The sequence below is a fragment of the Chenopodium quinoa genome, unplaced genomic scaffold, assembly GCF_001683475.1.
Source record: "Chenopodium quinoa cultivar QQ74 unplaced genomic scaffold, ASM168347v1, whole genome shotgun sequence".
Taxonomy (NCBI): domain Eukaryota; kingdom Viridiplantae; phylum Streptophyta; class Magnoliopsida; order Caryophyllales; family Amaranthaceae; genus Chenopodium; species Chenopodium quinoa.
In genome coordinates, this window is record NW_018745024.1 from 2,954,053 (window position 1) to 2,971,733 (window position 17,681).

General features: G+C 35.9%; 2 protein-coding genes across 4 annotated transcripts; one reads left to right on the top strand and one right to left on the bottom strand.

The window, feature by feature from the left end:
* Positions 1-343: 343 nt before the first annotated feature.
* Positions 344-8,724, top strand: LOC110708307 (DDT domain-containing protein DDB_G0282237-like). Of its 3 annotated transcripts, XM_021886409.1 has the most exons (11): positions 344-578; positions 1,181-1,394; positions 1,515-1,687; positions 4,985-5,406; positions 5,524-5,611; positions 5,834-6,165; positions 6,304-6,740; positions 6,820-6,901; positions 7,236-7,397; positions 7,962-8,050; positions 8,240-8,724. In XM_021886409.1, exons 2-11 carry the CDS (start codon positions 1,282-1,284, stop codon positions 8,394-8,396), a joined length of 2,055 nt encoding a protein of 684 aa, XP_021742101.1. In that variant the 5' UTR covers positions 344-578; positions 1,181-1,281; the 3' UTR covers positions 8,397-8,724. The 3 variants fall into 3 exon arrangements, with proteins under 3 accessions (XP_021742101.1, XP_021742102.1, XP_021742103.1); XM_021886410.1 differs by lacking the exon at positions 344-578 and having other exon boundaries at positions 1,293-1,394; positions 1,517-1,687; XM_021886411.1 differs by lacking the exons at positions 344-578; positions 1,181-1,394; positions 1,515-1,687 and adding an exon at positions 1,727-1,738.
* Positions 8,725-9,510: 786 nt separating this feature from the next.
* On the bottom strand, positions 9,511-17,447 carry LOC110708308 (alcohol dehydrogenase-like). The gene is made up of 8 exons (XM_021886412.1): positions 16,995-17,447; positions 16,118-16,253; positions 15,886-15,955; positions 15,715-15,808; positions 13,929-14,142; positions 12,399-12,540; positions 11,488-11,658; positions 9,511-9,995 (listed from the first exon to the last, which is right to left on the bottom strand). The coding sequence occupies exons 1-8, from the start codon at positions 17,293-17,295 to the stop codon at positions 9,804-9,806; spliced, it is 1,320 nt and encodes a 439-aa protein (XP_021742104.1). The 5' UTR covers positions 17,296-17,447; the 3' UTR covers positions 9,511-9,803.
* Between the last annotated feature and the right edge of the window lie 234 nt (positions 17,448-17,681).

The window sequence follows — 17,681 nt, forward strand, 5'->3', positions numbered from 1 at the left end:
AATTATTCAAATTTATTAAACTCATAATAATTTTGAAAACTGACAACAGAAATGTGAAAACACTTTTTTCTTGTTTCCTGGTTTTGGTTTTTTATTTTCTAAAAAATAGAAAACTGATAACAGAAAACGATATCAAACAAGCCCTTAGTTTATCTAATGACATTTTAGTAAATAAATAAACAATTTTAATTAAAATGCGAATACCTTGATTTTATTTACGAAAATGTCATATTAACTTAGATATTTTATTGATTGATTTACAAAAATGTCATTAATTTTGTTTATCATGTTAAACTAAGATCCCTCATTTATATTTATATATTTATATTTATATTTTATAATAGAAAAAATTTGGTTCCTAGAATGAAGGAAAGAAAAAACAGAGTAGCGCGAGACACCTCCACCAAAACTCAAAAATATAAACTCACTATTCTCTCTACACTTCTCTTTCTATACTTCACCCCCACAAGAATCGCTCTCTTCTTCTCTCCTTTCTCTCTCCTCTTTCTTCTTCCTTTCTCTATTTTTTTTTTCTTCTACATTTTCCCCTCCAATTTACACCCAATTCCCAGAATCCTGTAAGTTTTTCTCCTCTTTTTTTTTGCATATTTTTTCTGGGTTTTTCTCCTACTTTATTGCTTCTTGTTTACTTCTTTTTGTGGCGGGAACAATTTGTTCACAATGTTTTTATTTTTTTGTGTTATTATGTCATAGATTACATATTGGGTTAATGTTGTATTGTGATTTTGAACTTGTTTGTACAATTTATGTGTTGTATGCATGAAAGTATTGGATTTTTGTTTCGTTTTTTTGTTTCAATTGTTTGTGATTTTGTTTGGGTTTGTTCATGTTTTAGGGTTTTGAATAGATGATCGCTGCTTGTTTGTGTTGCGTTTCTGTTGTATAATGCCCAATTTCTGCCTCTGATTGCTGAATATGTTAATGGGTATTGCATGATTTGTACCGTTTGTGGTTAATTTTGCTGGGTTTTTGTTGATTTTGTGGAGTACGCTTAGGGTTTTTGACTTTTTGTTTTGCATGTAATGATACATTGCTTATTCGGGGTCGTTTCGATTCTGGGTTTTGACTGTTTTTGCGTTGTAACTTAGAATTATTGAGCTGACCATTGATTGTTAGTGGGATAGTTGTAAATTTATCAATTTTTTTGGTTGTTCTGAAGGCATGCTAGGGTTTGCTTTTCGCCTCCATTGACACATTGCTCGTGGGTGGGTGTGTCAAAGTGCTGGGCATCAATTGCTGACTTTCTGATTGAGTTGGACAATGCCGCTGCTCAAGAGGAAGCCATTCTCATTGTTAGAGCCCCCCAGTGATTTACAGCCCCGAGAGCTTGTCTTTCAAATTCGATTTACCAAAGAGATCTTTCGAGATTATCAGTATCCTCACTTATGATTTAAATTGAGTAAATGATATATGTATTGCTTTTTTTTGTTTTTGTTTTTTTTTTAATGTATTTGATCCCCCCTTCTCTCTTTGGATTCCTTGATTCTAAATAGAGAATACTTGAAGCGGATAAATCTGTATCGCCAAAGAATATGGACATGTAAAGTAACTGGAAAGTCTAATTTTACATTTGAGGAGGCTTTGGTCTCAGAGCAGCGTGCATCAGAGAAGGTTCAGCAGTTTCCTGAAGAGTTTATTGTTCCTACACTGCGAACTATTCAATATAGTAAGAGCTGCTACTTACACTAGTTTATTACATTGCGAACTATTCAATATAGTAAGAGCTGCTACTTACGTTATTTTATTAGTTACTTCCTTTAGCTGTGCTAAATTGATTTCTGCTGATATATTTGCATATGCAAATATCATAAGCCATTGTTTTTGTAGTGCCTAAGATTTGGCTAAGGAATCAGTAACTGCAGGCATATCCTTGAACTAATTGTTTATGGAGTTGCCTGACTTGCCTCTGCTTGTTTTGCCCTGTAATTTCTGTCTTTTTCAACCTATCCTTCAGTTTACTCCTTTCTTTATGAAGTTGTTTCTTGCAATGTTGAAATGGCAGGATGCAGATTGCCCCCCTCCCCCCCCCCTCTCTCTCTCTCTCTTTCTCTCACTCTCATATATAGCACTCCTCTGCACACCTTCCTTCCTTATTACTTTGTCTAATGAAATACAAGACTTTCATTACAAGACGGGAGAAGAGGGGTGGTTATATATAATAAGGAAGGAAAGGTGTGCATTGGGAAATTTGTTCCTGTAGATAGTGTTTCAGCAGTAAATGTAAATATATAACATCTCTGACTTTGTGAATAGCACTAGATGATATGGTCTTCCAATTCTGGAACAAGTACTTGGCTAAGCCTAGCTGAAATTGCAACCCTTGTTTGTGGCTTGGGTTGGCTGGGCTAGTCTTACCTACCTAGATATTTAAATTAGCGTAGACTACAGTAGTATTTTAGAAGGATGTATTACTCCATATACCCAAAGGATGAGGTCTTGAACAGGTTTTAAAGAGGATTTACTACTGTACTCATCCTATATACTCACTGTCCTGGAGAATAGGTTCTGGACAATCTTTGAATCTATTTAAGTGATTTAATGTGCTCAGAAGGCTCTCTTTTTCCTTGCTGCTGGAGCTGTTAAAGTAAGCGCAGTACAAGCATTGACCTCTTGACTTTCTGAGTTATGCTTGTTAAGACTTTGTCTAAGATGAGGAGATAAAAAAGATGATGGAGTGGTGACTATTTTGAGATCTGGGATATATATATATTTATATATGTGTGTGTGTGTGTGTGTGTTTATTTCTCTCAAGCAGCTTGGCTTTGATTTTGTTGTGGGTATATGAGTCACAAACTGTGGAAAGTAACTCCAGACGAACTGTTTCAGTGACCCTCCCAAGTTCTTTCTTCTTTTCTCATATTATATAGGATGGCTTGGGTCAACACATATATGACTAGCTGCATTCAATTCCTATGGGAAGGATATCTTTGAATAGTAACATGACAACCTGATCATCAATGAAAAATCAGAGGCAATTCACACTGCTATGTTCTCCTCGACTCTATTTTGCTGAGTTCTACTTAATATTGTTGAACTTAACTTGTGTTTGCTGATTTTGCTCTAATAAAATATGAGGAGAACATAGTCTCTCTTAGTCATTTATCGATTAGACTTGTATCATGATTGCTGATATTCATGCAATTAACATTTTCTTTCTGACACTTTCTTTCATAGACTTCAATAAGAATTTTTTTTCTAACTCCCATTACATATATCTTCTCCATTGCCTAAGCAAGACTTGGTTCATATAGTGAAATAAAGAAATCATAGCCTTCCATAGAATAGATCTGCAATGGAACTTTATTGATTTAAGTTATGAAGAAGAAAATGGAATTGGGTTAAAGTCATAAAATGGAACAAAATCTTATCAGGTTTTTTAGTTAACTTTCTTTCAGTGGCTAGGATGTTGACTGGAAAAATAGACTTTATTGTAGTTACTCCAATATGATCTGGAGTGTCATTAGATTAAGTTTACAGATATTGGATGAACAGAGACATGTATTGTTGTCCGACTATCCCTTAGGGTAGGGGGCTAGGGGCTTAGGAGATAGCACATTTAGTGACAACTTAGAATTCATGTAGAAAATTTGTGGAAAAATAGATACAATGGCCTGGAAAGTTTGTATTTGACAGGCTACAATATATATAGAGGGTCTCTCCTACAGTTCTTGTCCTAGCTCACCTGAAGTTGTGATCTATAGAGAATTTGTGAGGTCATGCTAGTGCTGGTTTGCTTGCAAATTAGTTAGCTTCAGCTTCTATAGGATCATCTTGTAGTTGGTTTGTTGGTGACTTTCTCAAGTGCTTCATGCGCAAGGTACTAGTTGTGGATGTGTTTCTTTATATTATCATCTTTTGTTGAATCAAAGAGTCTCTCCTAAAGGAAGAGATTGATTGTAACACCTCTATATTGACCATTATTAAGATGTCTAGGCCTATGTAGAATGTCTGGGCATCTGTTATGTCAATTTTCTGTAATATTTTTCTTCATTTTCAATATGCAACCCTTTTTGTTGATACACGTAGTTAGCTATGGACTCAGGGTCTTTAAGGGCATATTTTTTTATTATTCGTAAGGGATGAAAAAGGGAGATTTTTGTTGATGACTACACGGAATAATCACTTTTGGTTCATGTAGCCGACCCCATTTATGGGATTAGACTTTAATTGATACGTCCCTACTTCAATTCTTTCATGCTTCTGAGTTGTATCATGTTGGGTTACTTGTGTTTCTCTGATAAAGCCTCTTTGTGAATTAGACGTCCTTGTAATTTTGTCCTGCTATACTCCGGGAAAATCCAAGTTAGGGGGAGAAAGCTTAAGCATCATTCATGTACTTTTGCGTAATAGCTGAAAAGATTTCGCACGGCAGCTGCTTGGAATCTTGGATGCTAATATGTGTGCTTACTGCAATGAGGTCGTTGCATTGAATCATTGATATCCCCTGGGGCTTCCCCACCCCCCCCCCCCCCTCCTCCCCTCTTTTTCTTTTTTTTTTTTTTTTTACATGACTGACATTCTTGAAAAACTCAAATTACTTGATGGTGTTCTACTGTTCTATCTACAGAGTATTATGCTACTAGAATCCCCCCCCCCCCCAAAGATACTAGTAATAATGAAATTTGAAATGGGTTGAATATAGCCTGTTATGACTTATGAGTTTCATCTCTCCAATTGCAATTTACCATGAGCCTGAAATTGTCTGTTGTCTTTCCTTTTGGTTGGGGACATTGTATTAATCAACACCCTGAGACGAATATGCATTGTAGAACAATACAAAGCAGTGAGTGTGTGGTGTCTTCCCTAGATCGGAAAGGAATAAGGTCTTGAAGCATGATATTGCTGTTGAGTTGTTTTTTACAGCATACTTTATTTGCTCTATTTGCTCTTCCCAGAATCCCAGCTACAAGTTTTTGAAACTCTGCTGTTGTACATGCTCAAGTAGTATTCTTTTTCATTGCAGGTATGCTTCCGCTAAGCGATTTGGTCCGCAAAATCAAAGCAGAGCTGCAAGAAAGCCTGGTTGAGGGTGCAAAGTTGCAAGGGAAGAAGGATGGTTGTGTACATTCATGCAAGATAATCAAAGTCTTAGATGAGGAAGCAGGCAAAGGTCGTTATGAGGTGGCATGGCTTGATAACGATGACAAAATAAGTGGAACTGCTGTAGTAGGTGAAGAAGACTTTGTTCGTAAAAAACTTCCATTTGGGCGAGAGGTTCTAAAATCTTATATTAGGGAGTCTACATATCGGAGTCTTCCTTGGGTAATTCACAATAATTTGGCATCAAAGTATGGAATTCCTACTGATACACCCGAAGAATTAAAAGGCAAAATTTCTTTTTTGAATGGGTGTGTGATCAAGAACAAGAAGAGAAAGACAAGTAAGGTAAGAGAGAGTAACAACAGGCAACCCTCCCCACACACCCATCCTCCCTTTTCCTTGGATGTCTTTTGTTTGATTTTGAGTTGTTAATGAACTTTTGTTTTCTTTGAAAATGATTAGGATCCCCAAGAAGGAAACGCTGGGAAACATAAAAGGAGCAAGGTACAAACAGAGAATGGATCACTCGGTGACAATGAACTGGAGAATGGTGGGTAACAGTGAATATATAGCCATATTGTTCTTGTGGTACTTGGTTGCTCCATTAGGATTTTTCATTTATTTTGTGGTTTGGTGCTGTTAAAAATTTTAGTTAGATGAATACATCTAATAAAGACACTTCGTGCTTCACTTACGTTTTTCACTATTCGTGCTGAATATATCATTGTTTAGAAGTTGTTAACTATATCTATTGTCATCGTTGAAAATACAGGGGATGAATCAATCAAGTATCCAATTGATGACCAGCTTGTGCAGCCTGGTGCTGATGATCCAATTTTCACTGATCGTCCTACCCCATCGAGAGACTTCAGCATACAAATGGATTCTGTTGGAGACCTTTTATTAGTTTGGGATTTTTGTTCTGCTTTTAGTAGGCTGCTCTACTTGTGGCCATTCTCTTTTGAAGATTTTGAAAAGGCAATTTGCCACAAAGACAGCAATCTTACTCTTATTGTGGAAACCCATGCAAGTCTTCTTCGCTTGCTTATGAATGACGAAGGACTATATTATATAGTGACCCAGCGTAAGAAGCGTAAACCAAAGGTCAAACATTAATCCTGCTCCTCTTAAAAGCCTCTTTCCTCTATAATTGGCATATTGCCTTTTTATCCATACCGTGTAATTTGCATTCAGGTTTATCAAGTTTTGTTACTCATCATTTTTTATTTTAATTTTTTTCAGATTACTCTAATTACATGGACAGAATATTTGTGTGATTTTCTTGAAATGATTGACATTTCTGAATTAACCACTCATATACCAACCATAAAGCGTGGCCATTATGGGCTGCTAGAGCCTCCTATCAAATTGAGAATCTTGAAGGAATTGGTTGACCAAGCCATTGCCACTGATCTAGTGAGGGCGAAGATAGATGAGCGGCTCGAAGAACGACAGACACTTGCTGCTTCAAAAAGAGGGGAAGCATTAGAGGAAGGTAAGAAGAAGAGGGAGGCAAAAGAACGTCTAAAGGCTGTTTCTGAAGCCAATGGCATTGTGCCGGAGCAAAATTCAGGTACTGTTGAAGAAGTCACATGTGTAGCAGGGAGTAATGGTGCTGCTTTAGAAAATGGACATGTCGCTGAATTGTCTTCTGAGCAGAAAGATGTATCTCAGAATGGGTTTGTCCCTTCTCTCTTATCAATTAAATATTCATTTAAAACTGGATATGTGTTGTGACATCTTCTGGGTTTATTGTAGTGAGAGCAACCATAAAAGTGGCGGACTGAGGGAAAAAACAAAGAAGCTATTGGAAGATCTGGAGAAGAGCAAAGACGAAAGGGTTTGTGTTTTTCTATGTTTCTTTCTTTAAAAGTTTGTAGTGGGCGCGGATGAGCCTGCCTTATTGGCTCTCCCTTATCACATGTTCCATATGAGAATTGAACTCCCACTACTGGGACCAGTGATAATAGTCTAAATTGCAATCAGTGTGCTTTGTTCTGTATCTGTATGGTGTTTGTGGTTGTCACTGTATGTTTAATATGAATACATGTAAAACCGGATTATATGTGCTAGAGTTTTTATTTTTTTATTTTTTTTTTTTCCGGGAAGAGAGAGGGGGGTGGGGGGGGGGGTTGTTACATTTAACTGATAATGTATTTATGCTTTTACATCAGAAAGATTTTCTTGAAAAGGAAATGGAGAAACGAGTTATTCGGACCAACTCCTTGGGCAAAGATAGAGATTATAACAGATATTGGTTTTTCCGGCGTGATGGGCGAGTATTTGTTGAGAGTTCCGACTCAAAGCAGTGGGGCTACTATTGCAGTAAAGAAGAGGTAATTTCAGTTTCTTACTGCATCCAAGAGTTTAATTTCCCAACCAAACATTACTGTGAACCTTCTAATGAATTTGTTGACTTGTTCTCTGTTCCTAGAACTTGGAGACACAGGTTGTGTTATTCATAAATATTTATGTTTGAAATGCTATCTCCTTTTCATAATTGGAGTACAAGACATGCTTTTTGAAGGTTGAACTTTGACTAATAATAACTCTCAAATATATGTTAGTAAAACTTGTAAAAATTGTACTCTTGGATTTTGTCAATGAATACACTTCCATGTTATTATCTAGCGAGAGAAATTAAGAGTCAAAATTGACCTTGAAAAACAGGGTGCCATGAAATTATGAAACGGAGGAGTTTCTGTTTAGTGGGTATATTAGAGAGAGCAGGCATGGCTTACTTTCTCAGCGTTATCTATGGATATTATTTTGGAACATCAAACTTAATCAATGTATTAAATTTTTTAGAATGCATTTATCTAAGAGGAATGTGTTGCAAAGTTTGAGGAGTTTGCTGTTAGTCTTATGTTCTACTGATATGTTTTTATGTTAATCTGCAGCTTGATGCATTAATGGGTTCCTTGAATCCAAAGGGGGAGAGAGAAAGGGCTCTCAAAAAGCAGCTTGACAAGTATTATTCTAGAATAAGGTGAGTGATAAGTGATATCCGTACAATCGTAATTGATTGACCTTTTCCTGTGCTGTCCCCAAGCAGATGGTAAACCTGCTTCGTTTGTGTAGTCACATCACATGCTAGCTATATTTAAGTGACTGTTGTGTCCTAGGTCTGGTTCTTGTCCAAATTTCTATACTTTTTATCTTACAAATTTTCTTGCAGCAAGGAATTGCAGAAGAGATCCAAAGACATTGCCCGGAAAACTGCAATTGAAGATGCAATTCTTAGAAGGTCCACTAGGGTGCGAGCTCCTCCCAAAGATAATCCTTCTTTGGCATTCCTTCAGTATTCCAATAAGTGGAAAGTTTTGATGGGATAGAGTTAGGGCGTGTACTACGTATACGTTTAAGCTAAACCCTACAACCTAATTCAATAGATCACCCAGTGCTGCTTCTAATTTTGCACTGTTACGGATATGTAAAATTTGTTGATTCGGATTAAGGTGCCTCGTAGTTAATTTCATTGGAGGAAATATAATCAAGTTAGAGCTTAGGACTTAGAGACCTCCCTATTTTTGAAAGACCCGCAAGGGTAGGTTCCGTGGGTATAGTAGTAGACTTCCTACCATGAGAGCATCAGTTTTTGTAATTGACTACGCCCATGATTCTTAATTAGTATTGACAATTATAGTGCATGTCAAATGTTCATAGCTGTAATTTTATTTGGTGCGTAATCTTTTGTACTTGGTATTGATATAAAGGCACTTGACTAATAAATAAACAAAATTCAGGACAAAACAGAAGAAATTTAGCTGAAAGATGGTGATTGAATCACGAGTATAAATCTGTGAATTTTGATAGCTTGACAACAGTCTGGCTTTTTAACTGTCCCATAATAATCACAACTTATTTTGTGGGCAAGAAAGGACTTGCAATATAACAGTGTTAAAGGCGAGAATCTTCTTGTTGATGGTAAAGTTAAGTTGCTATTGTTGATGCTATAGAGCATCAAATTCTTCGGTGCCCATCGCGGATGGGTTGTTCGTCAATCCAGTTCTCTGTCAAAGGTATTTGAGGAACTCCTTCAAGTTGTGTCACTTGTGTTAAGTTGTGTGCATCTTTTTACCCATTTGTATATCTCAGCCTAGTTAAGTGACCATGGTCAGGGAATTTTACCGACTTGATCAAATAATCATCAACTTCAAGCCTGAAACCATTCAAGGGAAAACATTTCTCTGAAAAGATCTTATAGCTAAAAAGGTTTTAGGAACATATCACTTGTAAACCACCCAATTTACAATATATAGAAGTTATGATGCAGATATCGCTTTGCGATTAATGTATCCCATCAACTGAATTTCAAATGCTCTGCCAAGTGCTAAGAGTTGCTGAAAATTGAACGTGCATGAAACTAGAGCCATGCCATTCACCAAACAATTTTATACTTCGTACATACATAGCCAATAGCCATACTGCACAACATTTGAGATACCCTGAAGCCAATTCAAGAGCCATAGCAAGTTAATACTTCATAAAATTAGAGTATCAAGCGCATAAGGTTAATTGTATCTTTCTTTTGGTATCAGCAACACTAAAGCTAAAAGAAAGAAAACAGATGAAGATCTACAGTGACCCTACTCTTCCAGCAAGCAAGCAGTTGCTACATGCGCTTGTTAAGATTCTAAGAAATTCACAATCATCTCTTTGACATACTCAGCATATACATGAAATTAGCTTTACAAACATCTTAATTTTATTCTTTATTAGTTTGGCATCCACCCTGAGCTTCAAGCAATGCTGATGACAGCACGACCAATGATGCTGCCCTGACTGAGATCTTTGTATGCCTTGTCAGCCTCCTCAAAGTTGTATATTTTTGAAACAGCTGAGCTGAGATTAAAGGCGCCTGTTTCTGCCAATTTAACAATCTTGGGTAGGTCCTGTCTAGCTCTTGCTCCGTATGAACCAATAATTTTCACCTGTGGCTCAATAAATAGAAATCAAGATGCATCAGCTACAAAATTCGAGGTAAAAGAAAGATGAATAGAAAAACTTTCATATTTAAGTTGTGTGCAATACTACAAGGGTTGATGGTTTAACCCTCTTGGGCTTGAGTTTAGGTTTGAAATACTTTGTCTGGCCTATAGTATTGCAAATTTGCAATAGGGGTATTGAATATTGATCAAGGTGTTCAAAGTGGGGTGTGTTAGGTGAAGATTTCATAATGGTTTTCTGACAACCATAATAACCTTTTAATCTCAACTATCCATTATACGGAGTATAGTATATTTTCAATTTAACCATTCATTAATTCTACTTTTGCAAAAAAATAAACAAAATACACATCTTTTTTCCTCAAGTAAAATTAACAATGGTGAATGCTTTTGAGGAAATCCTACAAATAATAGCATGTTTAATAAGTGGTAAAAAATGGAAGTAATTGGAATGGAAGTTGTAAGTTTGTAATAGATGTTAATGAAAATAAGTTAACAATTATTGGGAAGAGAAGTCCTACAAATACCCTCTATGTATCACTTTGGTGGGATTAATAGCATGTTTGATAAGTGGTGATAAATAGTAGTAATGGGAATGGAAGCTGTAACAAAAGTTAATGCCCATTCCCAAAGTAAATGGTAACTCATCCCAAATCATCTCTTACTTTTCTACAACTTCTCATGGGGGGTATTGTGCTATGGTTTTAAATCAAAATTGCAGTCATGATCACAGTAACATCCACGAAACCACATTTGCATGCGATGCATGTAGTTTGCACCTACTTAAACATGACATATTTAGAAGAGAAAAAAAAATTGCAATGTGGTCACACTTCAGTGATGTGGTCATGGATTGCGACTATGGACATCAGGTTGTTACTTCGTTTGCAAAATTACATTTAGATTCAACACCGGCTTTCAAAGGGGCTGTGAACGGTTTTTAATACTCATCTGAATCCCCAAAATTAACCCCAAATCCCTTAAACAAACAAGGAAAATGCTCATTTTGGGATTAGAATCCTATCTCGACCCTTTCTCTCTCTAAACAAAGCCCTGTATGGATATGATAGGAAGAACTGAAGAAGGCAAAATAATTTGGAGTTGTCGTAGAGATGGGGTGGCAGGGGACTAGGCTGAGTATTGGGATGGCTATATTTTTCTATTTTCTTTTCAATATAATTATTTCTATTGGCTGATCGATAAAATATACCCAAGATAAATCACCTTTGGCCAACTATATGCTTACAGGAGACCCAAGATAAATCACCTTTCGCCAACTATATGCTTACAGTAGATGAAGCACATGTACATTTGTAAATGTACTGTGGTGCTCAATTTCCTCACTTCAGAATTTCAATTTATTTATGCTTTTAGCCAATTTTCTTATTCTATAAATCGACAGATAACAATAACTTAGCCAAACTAGCATGTTATAAAAAACAATTTGTTAAACTACCAGATTAAATGTGCAACACACCTGTCTACGAACAAGACGATTTATATCAATCTCTCCTCTAGCCCTGGAATCTGCAAGACCAATCATGACAGCTTTTCCTCCATCACGAACGCTTTGTGTGCACTGTTGGAAAGTTTGTGGTTTTCCCAGAGCCTCAATGGCAATGTCAACACCAGCTCCCCCAGTTATTTCCTGCAAAGACAATTGGAAAGCAGGTTCAGCTTAATAATCAAATAACCTTATCGTGAAATGCATGAAAACATTAGCACATTGATAATGTAATAACAAGCTTTACATTAAATTTAATTTGACAGCATCTTAAGGCCGAAGTGAGAAAACAAGAGGATATACAGCATATACTAACACTTAAAAATAATGCATATAGAACAAAATAACATGTGGACAAAAATAAAATGTCTGGAAATTAGCTGAGAAATGCCAGCAGAACATTCAAAGCTTTGAGTAGTTCTCAAGGGTCCCAGTAAGAATGTCCAAAATCACAGAAAATCAAATGCTTTGTATTTATGAGTAAAAAAAATGCCAAAAAACTCAACCAGAAGCATTTGATCACAAGATATCCATCGGAGCAACCATCATGAAATTTCTTAATCGGATGATAAATTTTTTGGCATAAACGGGAGGAAGTAGGATTAAGGTCATCATACATTAAGAGTACGATGAATGTACAAGCAGAATACAAACTGAGCATAGCTCACAGCCATAATCAAAAACCCATCTCAAAGAGAATTTGCAGGTCAACAATGTATTGTGAAGAAATATAATTCGGTATTTCTATTTTTGCCGTAGTCTCAAGCACATCTGAATCCATAACATAAAACCAGTCTCAAATATGAAGACTTACGTGCACATGTAAACAAGTAGTCTCAAAGGCATATAAATTTATAAGCTAACAGAAGGGTTAAGTACATCACTTTAATTTTTTCAACTGCATCTTCTTTCAGAGAATTAACCGTGTGGGTGGCACCAACATCCTTAGCTTTCATGAGCTTTTCATCACTAATGTCCACAGCAATGGTGGCAGAAGCACCAAAAGCACGGGCTATCTGCAAACAGCTGAGACATGCATCTATTGTCATATACTCCCATCATCCAAAGTTGAACAGCAAAAAGATTAGTCAATAATTAAAATATAACAAAGTTGGTTACCTTACAAGTAACTTACACAATGCATATACAATGACTTTCATCCTCAAGAATGAGAAGTCTAACAACTTTCAAGAGCTTCATAATCATATATATGTTCTAGTGCAAGCATATTTAAATCTACCACAACAAGGTGGATCTGCCTGCTACAGTGGAGGGACATTTTCAAGTGAAGCATGTAACTCTTAGGACTTAGAAGAACAATCCCTGGATAAATGCAGTCTTTTGATGTCTACAACTACACTATTGATGTGTGGAATTAACTAAGTGAGTGGTTTTTTTTCATCTTCACGCACAAATCAGCTAAGTTCTACATAGGAGTCAGTAAGAGAATTGCACTTTTATTTCATTCCCAGCAACTAAATATTCTAGGAGTTGTAGTTTCAGTCATTTCACCCTTTCCCCATCTAAAATAAAAAATTTATTTTAAAGAAATAACAAGTCGGATTGATTCGAGTCGGGTTTGTAGCAGGTCGGGTTAAATTCGGGTCGGGTTAGGAACAGATCGGGTTGAGTTTGGGTCGGGTTAGGAACAGGCTAGGTTGAATTCGGGTTTTAACAGGTTAAAACGGGTTTGGGTCAATTTCGGTTCAGGTCGGGTTCGGTTCAGGTCGGGTTCGGTTCAGGTCAATAATTTACGAGCTACATTCGGGTTGGGTCGTCTCTAGGTCGGTTAATGTTCGGGTTCGGGTCTCAAATACTCGGGTCTAGGGTTGGTTTCAGGTCGGGTTCGGGTCACCATTTTTTTCGGGTTCGGACGGGTCGGTTAATAAGTCGGGTTAGGGTCCGTATTTCGGGTCGGGTCATCTTTTGACAGCTCTAGTTCTGTGCATAGCTGAGTTAATATTGCTTTAGGGCATAGAGACTATGGGGGAAGAAAAGCGTCAGAAAACAAGGTGGGCAAGTGTGGGCCCCACTTTGTGAAAAAAGGTATTGAGAAAAATTACTAACGAAAAGTTGTATATCAACTTAGCTCTAAGACACACCAAGATGATACCCCATACGTGAATAGTTTAGTGGATTGAATTGTCCTGCGCAATTGCTCTCCTACAAATAAACCAGATTAATAGCAGCTTTATTACTAATTAACCACTCAGAGTTACAGTAACCATGCAAGCAACCAAGATTTTAGATTTTTAGAATCAAGTCGGCCAGGCCAGTTCAAGAACAAGAGAGACACTATTGAAGATGAAGATCTTAGAGATGAACCTAATTGTATGAAACTAAAAAATCCAGCATACAAAAAATAACTACTCCTTAGCAACAAACTGCACTAAACGAAAATTTCTGACACATACCTGGAGCCAACGCCTCCAACACCAATCACAGCAACAGAATCCCCACCACGCATTTCAGCAGCATGAACCATAGCACCATAAGCAGTGAATACTGCACAGCCTAAAATTGCTGACTCGGTATATGGCAATGTGTCCGGCAGAACAGTTATGCCATGAGCTGGAATTACACAGTATTCTGCAAGGCCTCCCATGCTGTACATGTACACTGGTTTCCCTGCAAAGGTTGACACCTTAAATAATCAGTCACATGCAGATTGTTGAGTAGAAACTTAAGTTATGAATCTGCAGTGGGAGATGAAATTTGTTAAAAGACTTAACAAGTTCATACTCATAATAAGGAGCACTCTGTTTTAAATTACTACAATAGAAGGTATTTTAGTTGTTTAGGATACCAATTCACGTAAGAGTTGACTTAGGTATATTAGAGAATAGAGATACCTAACTCATTGAGCTCCCATGGATGCTGAATCCAATTGCTAACCTCATGACAAGGAACTAATAATGGGTTTCAAGCTTCTAACATTTCAGGTGAGCTAAAGGTTATCGACTTATCGTAGAGTAAAGGAGGTATTGCATGTTGCATATCTCATAAGCTGTGAGATCAAACAGTGTTTGACATCATGGGTACTTATTCTCAAAGGAGCAGACTTTATGGCAATTGTTTTCCAAGTTATCGATATGGCAATTGGGCAGAAAAATACAGAGAATGTCTCTTTTTATAACCTATATGCATGCCAAAATAAAGAAAATAAAAAATGCATAGAATGGAGCATACAAAAAATCAAGTATGTGTGAACCAAAAATAAATTCAACACACACCACAGAGCACCCCATGAGGAGTGCATTACTTTATCCCATAAAGAGGCTAGAAAAATTTAATTAAAAAAAGAGGAAAAAAAAATGATTATGTCTCCTCAATAGAATGATATAAACTGCACATGTGAGAAGATTGCCCTGTTTGGCCTCCAAACTCTCAAATTCTCATTATTAGTAAATTTTTAACAACCCAGAAAATACTTTCACCCGCTTCAGAACCTTAGTCTTCCAAATATAGGTAGAAGGAGAGATTCTAAATTTGGAGTGGTTTCAATGTGGTTAGCATTTAAAAGGAAAGACAAGCAAAAGACCCCAAGGAAGCTAGCCACACTATCCTATCATCCATCTTGGAAAATCTGAAAATAAACAGATTCAATGCTTCACAAATACTCCGTAGTAAGCTCTCCTAAGACCTAACTCCTAGACTCCTAGTCATGACTCATAGGTGTCCCTCATAATTACTCCCAACATTTCGTAATAATTGCAACATTTTCCTTCTACATCCTTTTCATAATAAGTGCAACACTTATGTATTTGGTAAGGAACTATACCTACTAATATTTTATCATTTTTCTCTCCCACCTAACCGCACTTGCAAAAATATTTTATTATTTCTCTCTCCTACCAACCCCACCCACTCTACTTTTTTTTTATTATTATTATTATTTCTCTATCCTACGAACTACACTCTATAAATTGTTTTTATAGTACCTACCCCTTAATTATGCTAAAAATTTGTGTAATGTCTAGTGTTGTAATTATTACGAAATGAAGGGAGTAACTATTTAAGCAAAACAAAAAAAAACAAAAAAAAAAAAAAAAAATTGCTACAGATATCACACATAAACAACATTGAGGTTTTTTTTATAATGAAACATGGAAGTAGGCGGTAAATACTAAACTCTTGCTAAAGTATAGAAGCTTGAAGTAAAATGATACTGTAATGTTTGGTAACGATGACACTACTCACCATTGCTTCTAAGAAATAGCCTTGTTTCACCGTCATAAAGAGTTCCTTTTGCTCGATTATATGCAAAAAAATCCACACAGAGATCATCTTGCCCCTATTTTGCATAAAACTATGTAAATAGCAAAATATACAATTGAAAGGAAGTTTAAAAAAAACACACATTAAATCTACCTTTGAACAAAAGTTACAGTTACCACAAGGCATGATAAAAGCTCCAACAACATGTGATCCAATAGGACATCTGCGAAATTAAGTATTGCTCGCAGCTATTGTCAAGTCTATACATAAGAAATCACACATTATGCATCGCACCATGGATTCTATCATATAGCATATCGAAAATACTCATAATTTGAAATTAAAATAACTTCTCAGTAAGAATTTAAGAACATGGTTAATCAACCTTTCCACAATTCTGCTATCGGTAAGAGGACCATGTTCTACGATTTCACCCGTGATCTCATGGCCAAGGATGCAAGGGCTGGCAAATGGAAGTTCACCTTTTATCACATGAAGATCAGAGTGGCATACTCCACATGCTGTACACAGTATATTGCAAATTTCAGAACAAGTCCAACAATTTCTCATCGCTCAACCTTACCAAGTCTTTAAAAATACAAATATATACTCCCTTCATCCAATCATATACAAGCATAGCAGGACACACAATAATATCAAATACTTCGTAATAATCCTGATTAAATTTTACAGTCTTTCATATGTATTTTCCATCTTTGACCATAACTTTTTCTCGTTGTAGATGATTACAGATAATACAAATAACTTCGCAAAGCTCGATTTGACCCATAAAATCAAACTGGGGTCAAATAAAAATGTACTTGCTTTACATTAAAGTTGATTTTGAAACGAATATAAAACAAATAATAAACAGTTGCAAAATAAAAATGCTACTACACCTATTTTGAAGAACTGGCTCATTACTAACACAATTCAGACGCCTTAGCTCAGTTTTCTCAAACAAAATCATACATTTCTTAATATATGCATCACTTCTGACTACCTTCACTCAATTTTTTTTTATTTTTTTTTGGGAAAATTCAAAGAAAAAGGCTAAAATCAAACAATCATCAAATCACAAACACAAACAAATTAAGATTTAAAAAAAACAAATAAACAAATAAATTCCCATTGCATGTAATATTCATAATTCATTTATGCTGAAATTCATACAACAACAATAATCTTAAAAAATAAAATTTAGATGAAATGACAAAAACCCAACAAAATTAAAATAAAGGAAGTATAGAAAAACTAAATACCCTTGGTTTTAACTAGAATTTCATTAGCTTTAGGACGAGGCATTTGAAAATCTTCAATAACAAGAGGTTGATCTGGTTTTGTAAACATCACACCTCTCATGAACGAAGCTCCAGCACCACTCACATTATACGAAGACGAAGAAAACAAAGCAGATGAAGGAGGAGAAATCATCTGCGACGAAGAACAAGAGCTTGAAGAATGATGATGATTAATGGAAGAATTAGTGAAAATTGACCTTGAGATCAAAGATGGGTTTGTGATTATTCTTTTGATGATTGATTTTCGGGTTATTGACGCCATTGAAATTGGGAATTGGAGATATCGGTTGAATTAGGGTTTGAATTGGGATTAATTTGAAGGTTTTTGATGAATGATAATGGTGGTAAGAGAGAGAAAGAGAATTGGTAATAAGAAGTTGATACGGAGTAAAAAAAAAAAATTGGGAGCAAGCAGAGTGATATACAGTATTATATAATTTATATTTATATTTATATTTATATTTATATTTAATTCAAAAGTTTAGGATTAGGATTGAATTGATGATTGTGCTATGATTTGGACTTTTTTTTTTGTACAAGGTGGGAAAAAGGAGGCTCCCAGCCAACTCGAGATCTATCTATCTATGATCTATATGTTATCTCCTGCTTAAAAATTTCCCTCCAAAAGTTTTTTTTAACTTTTATTTT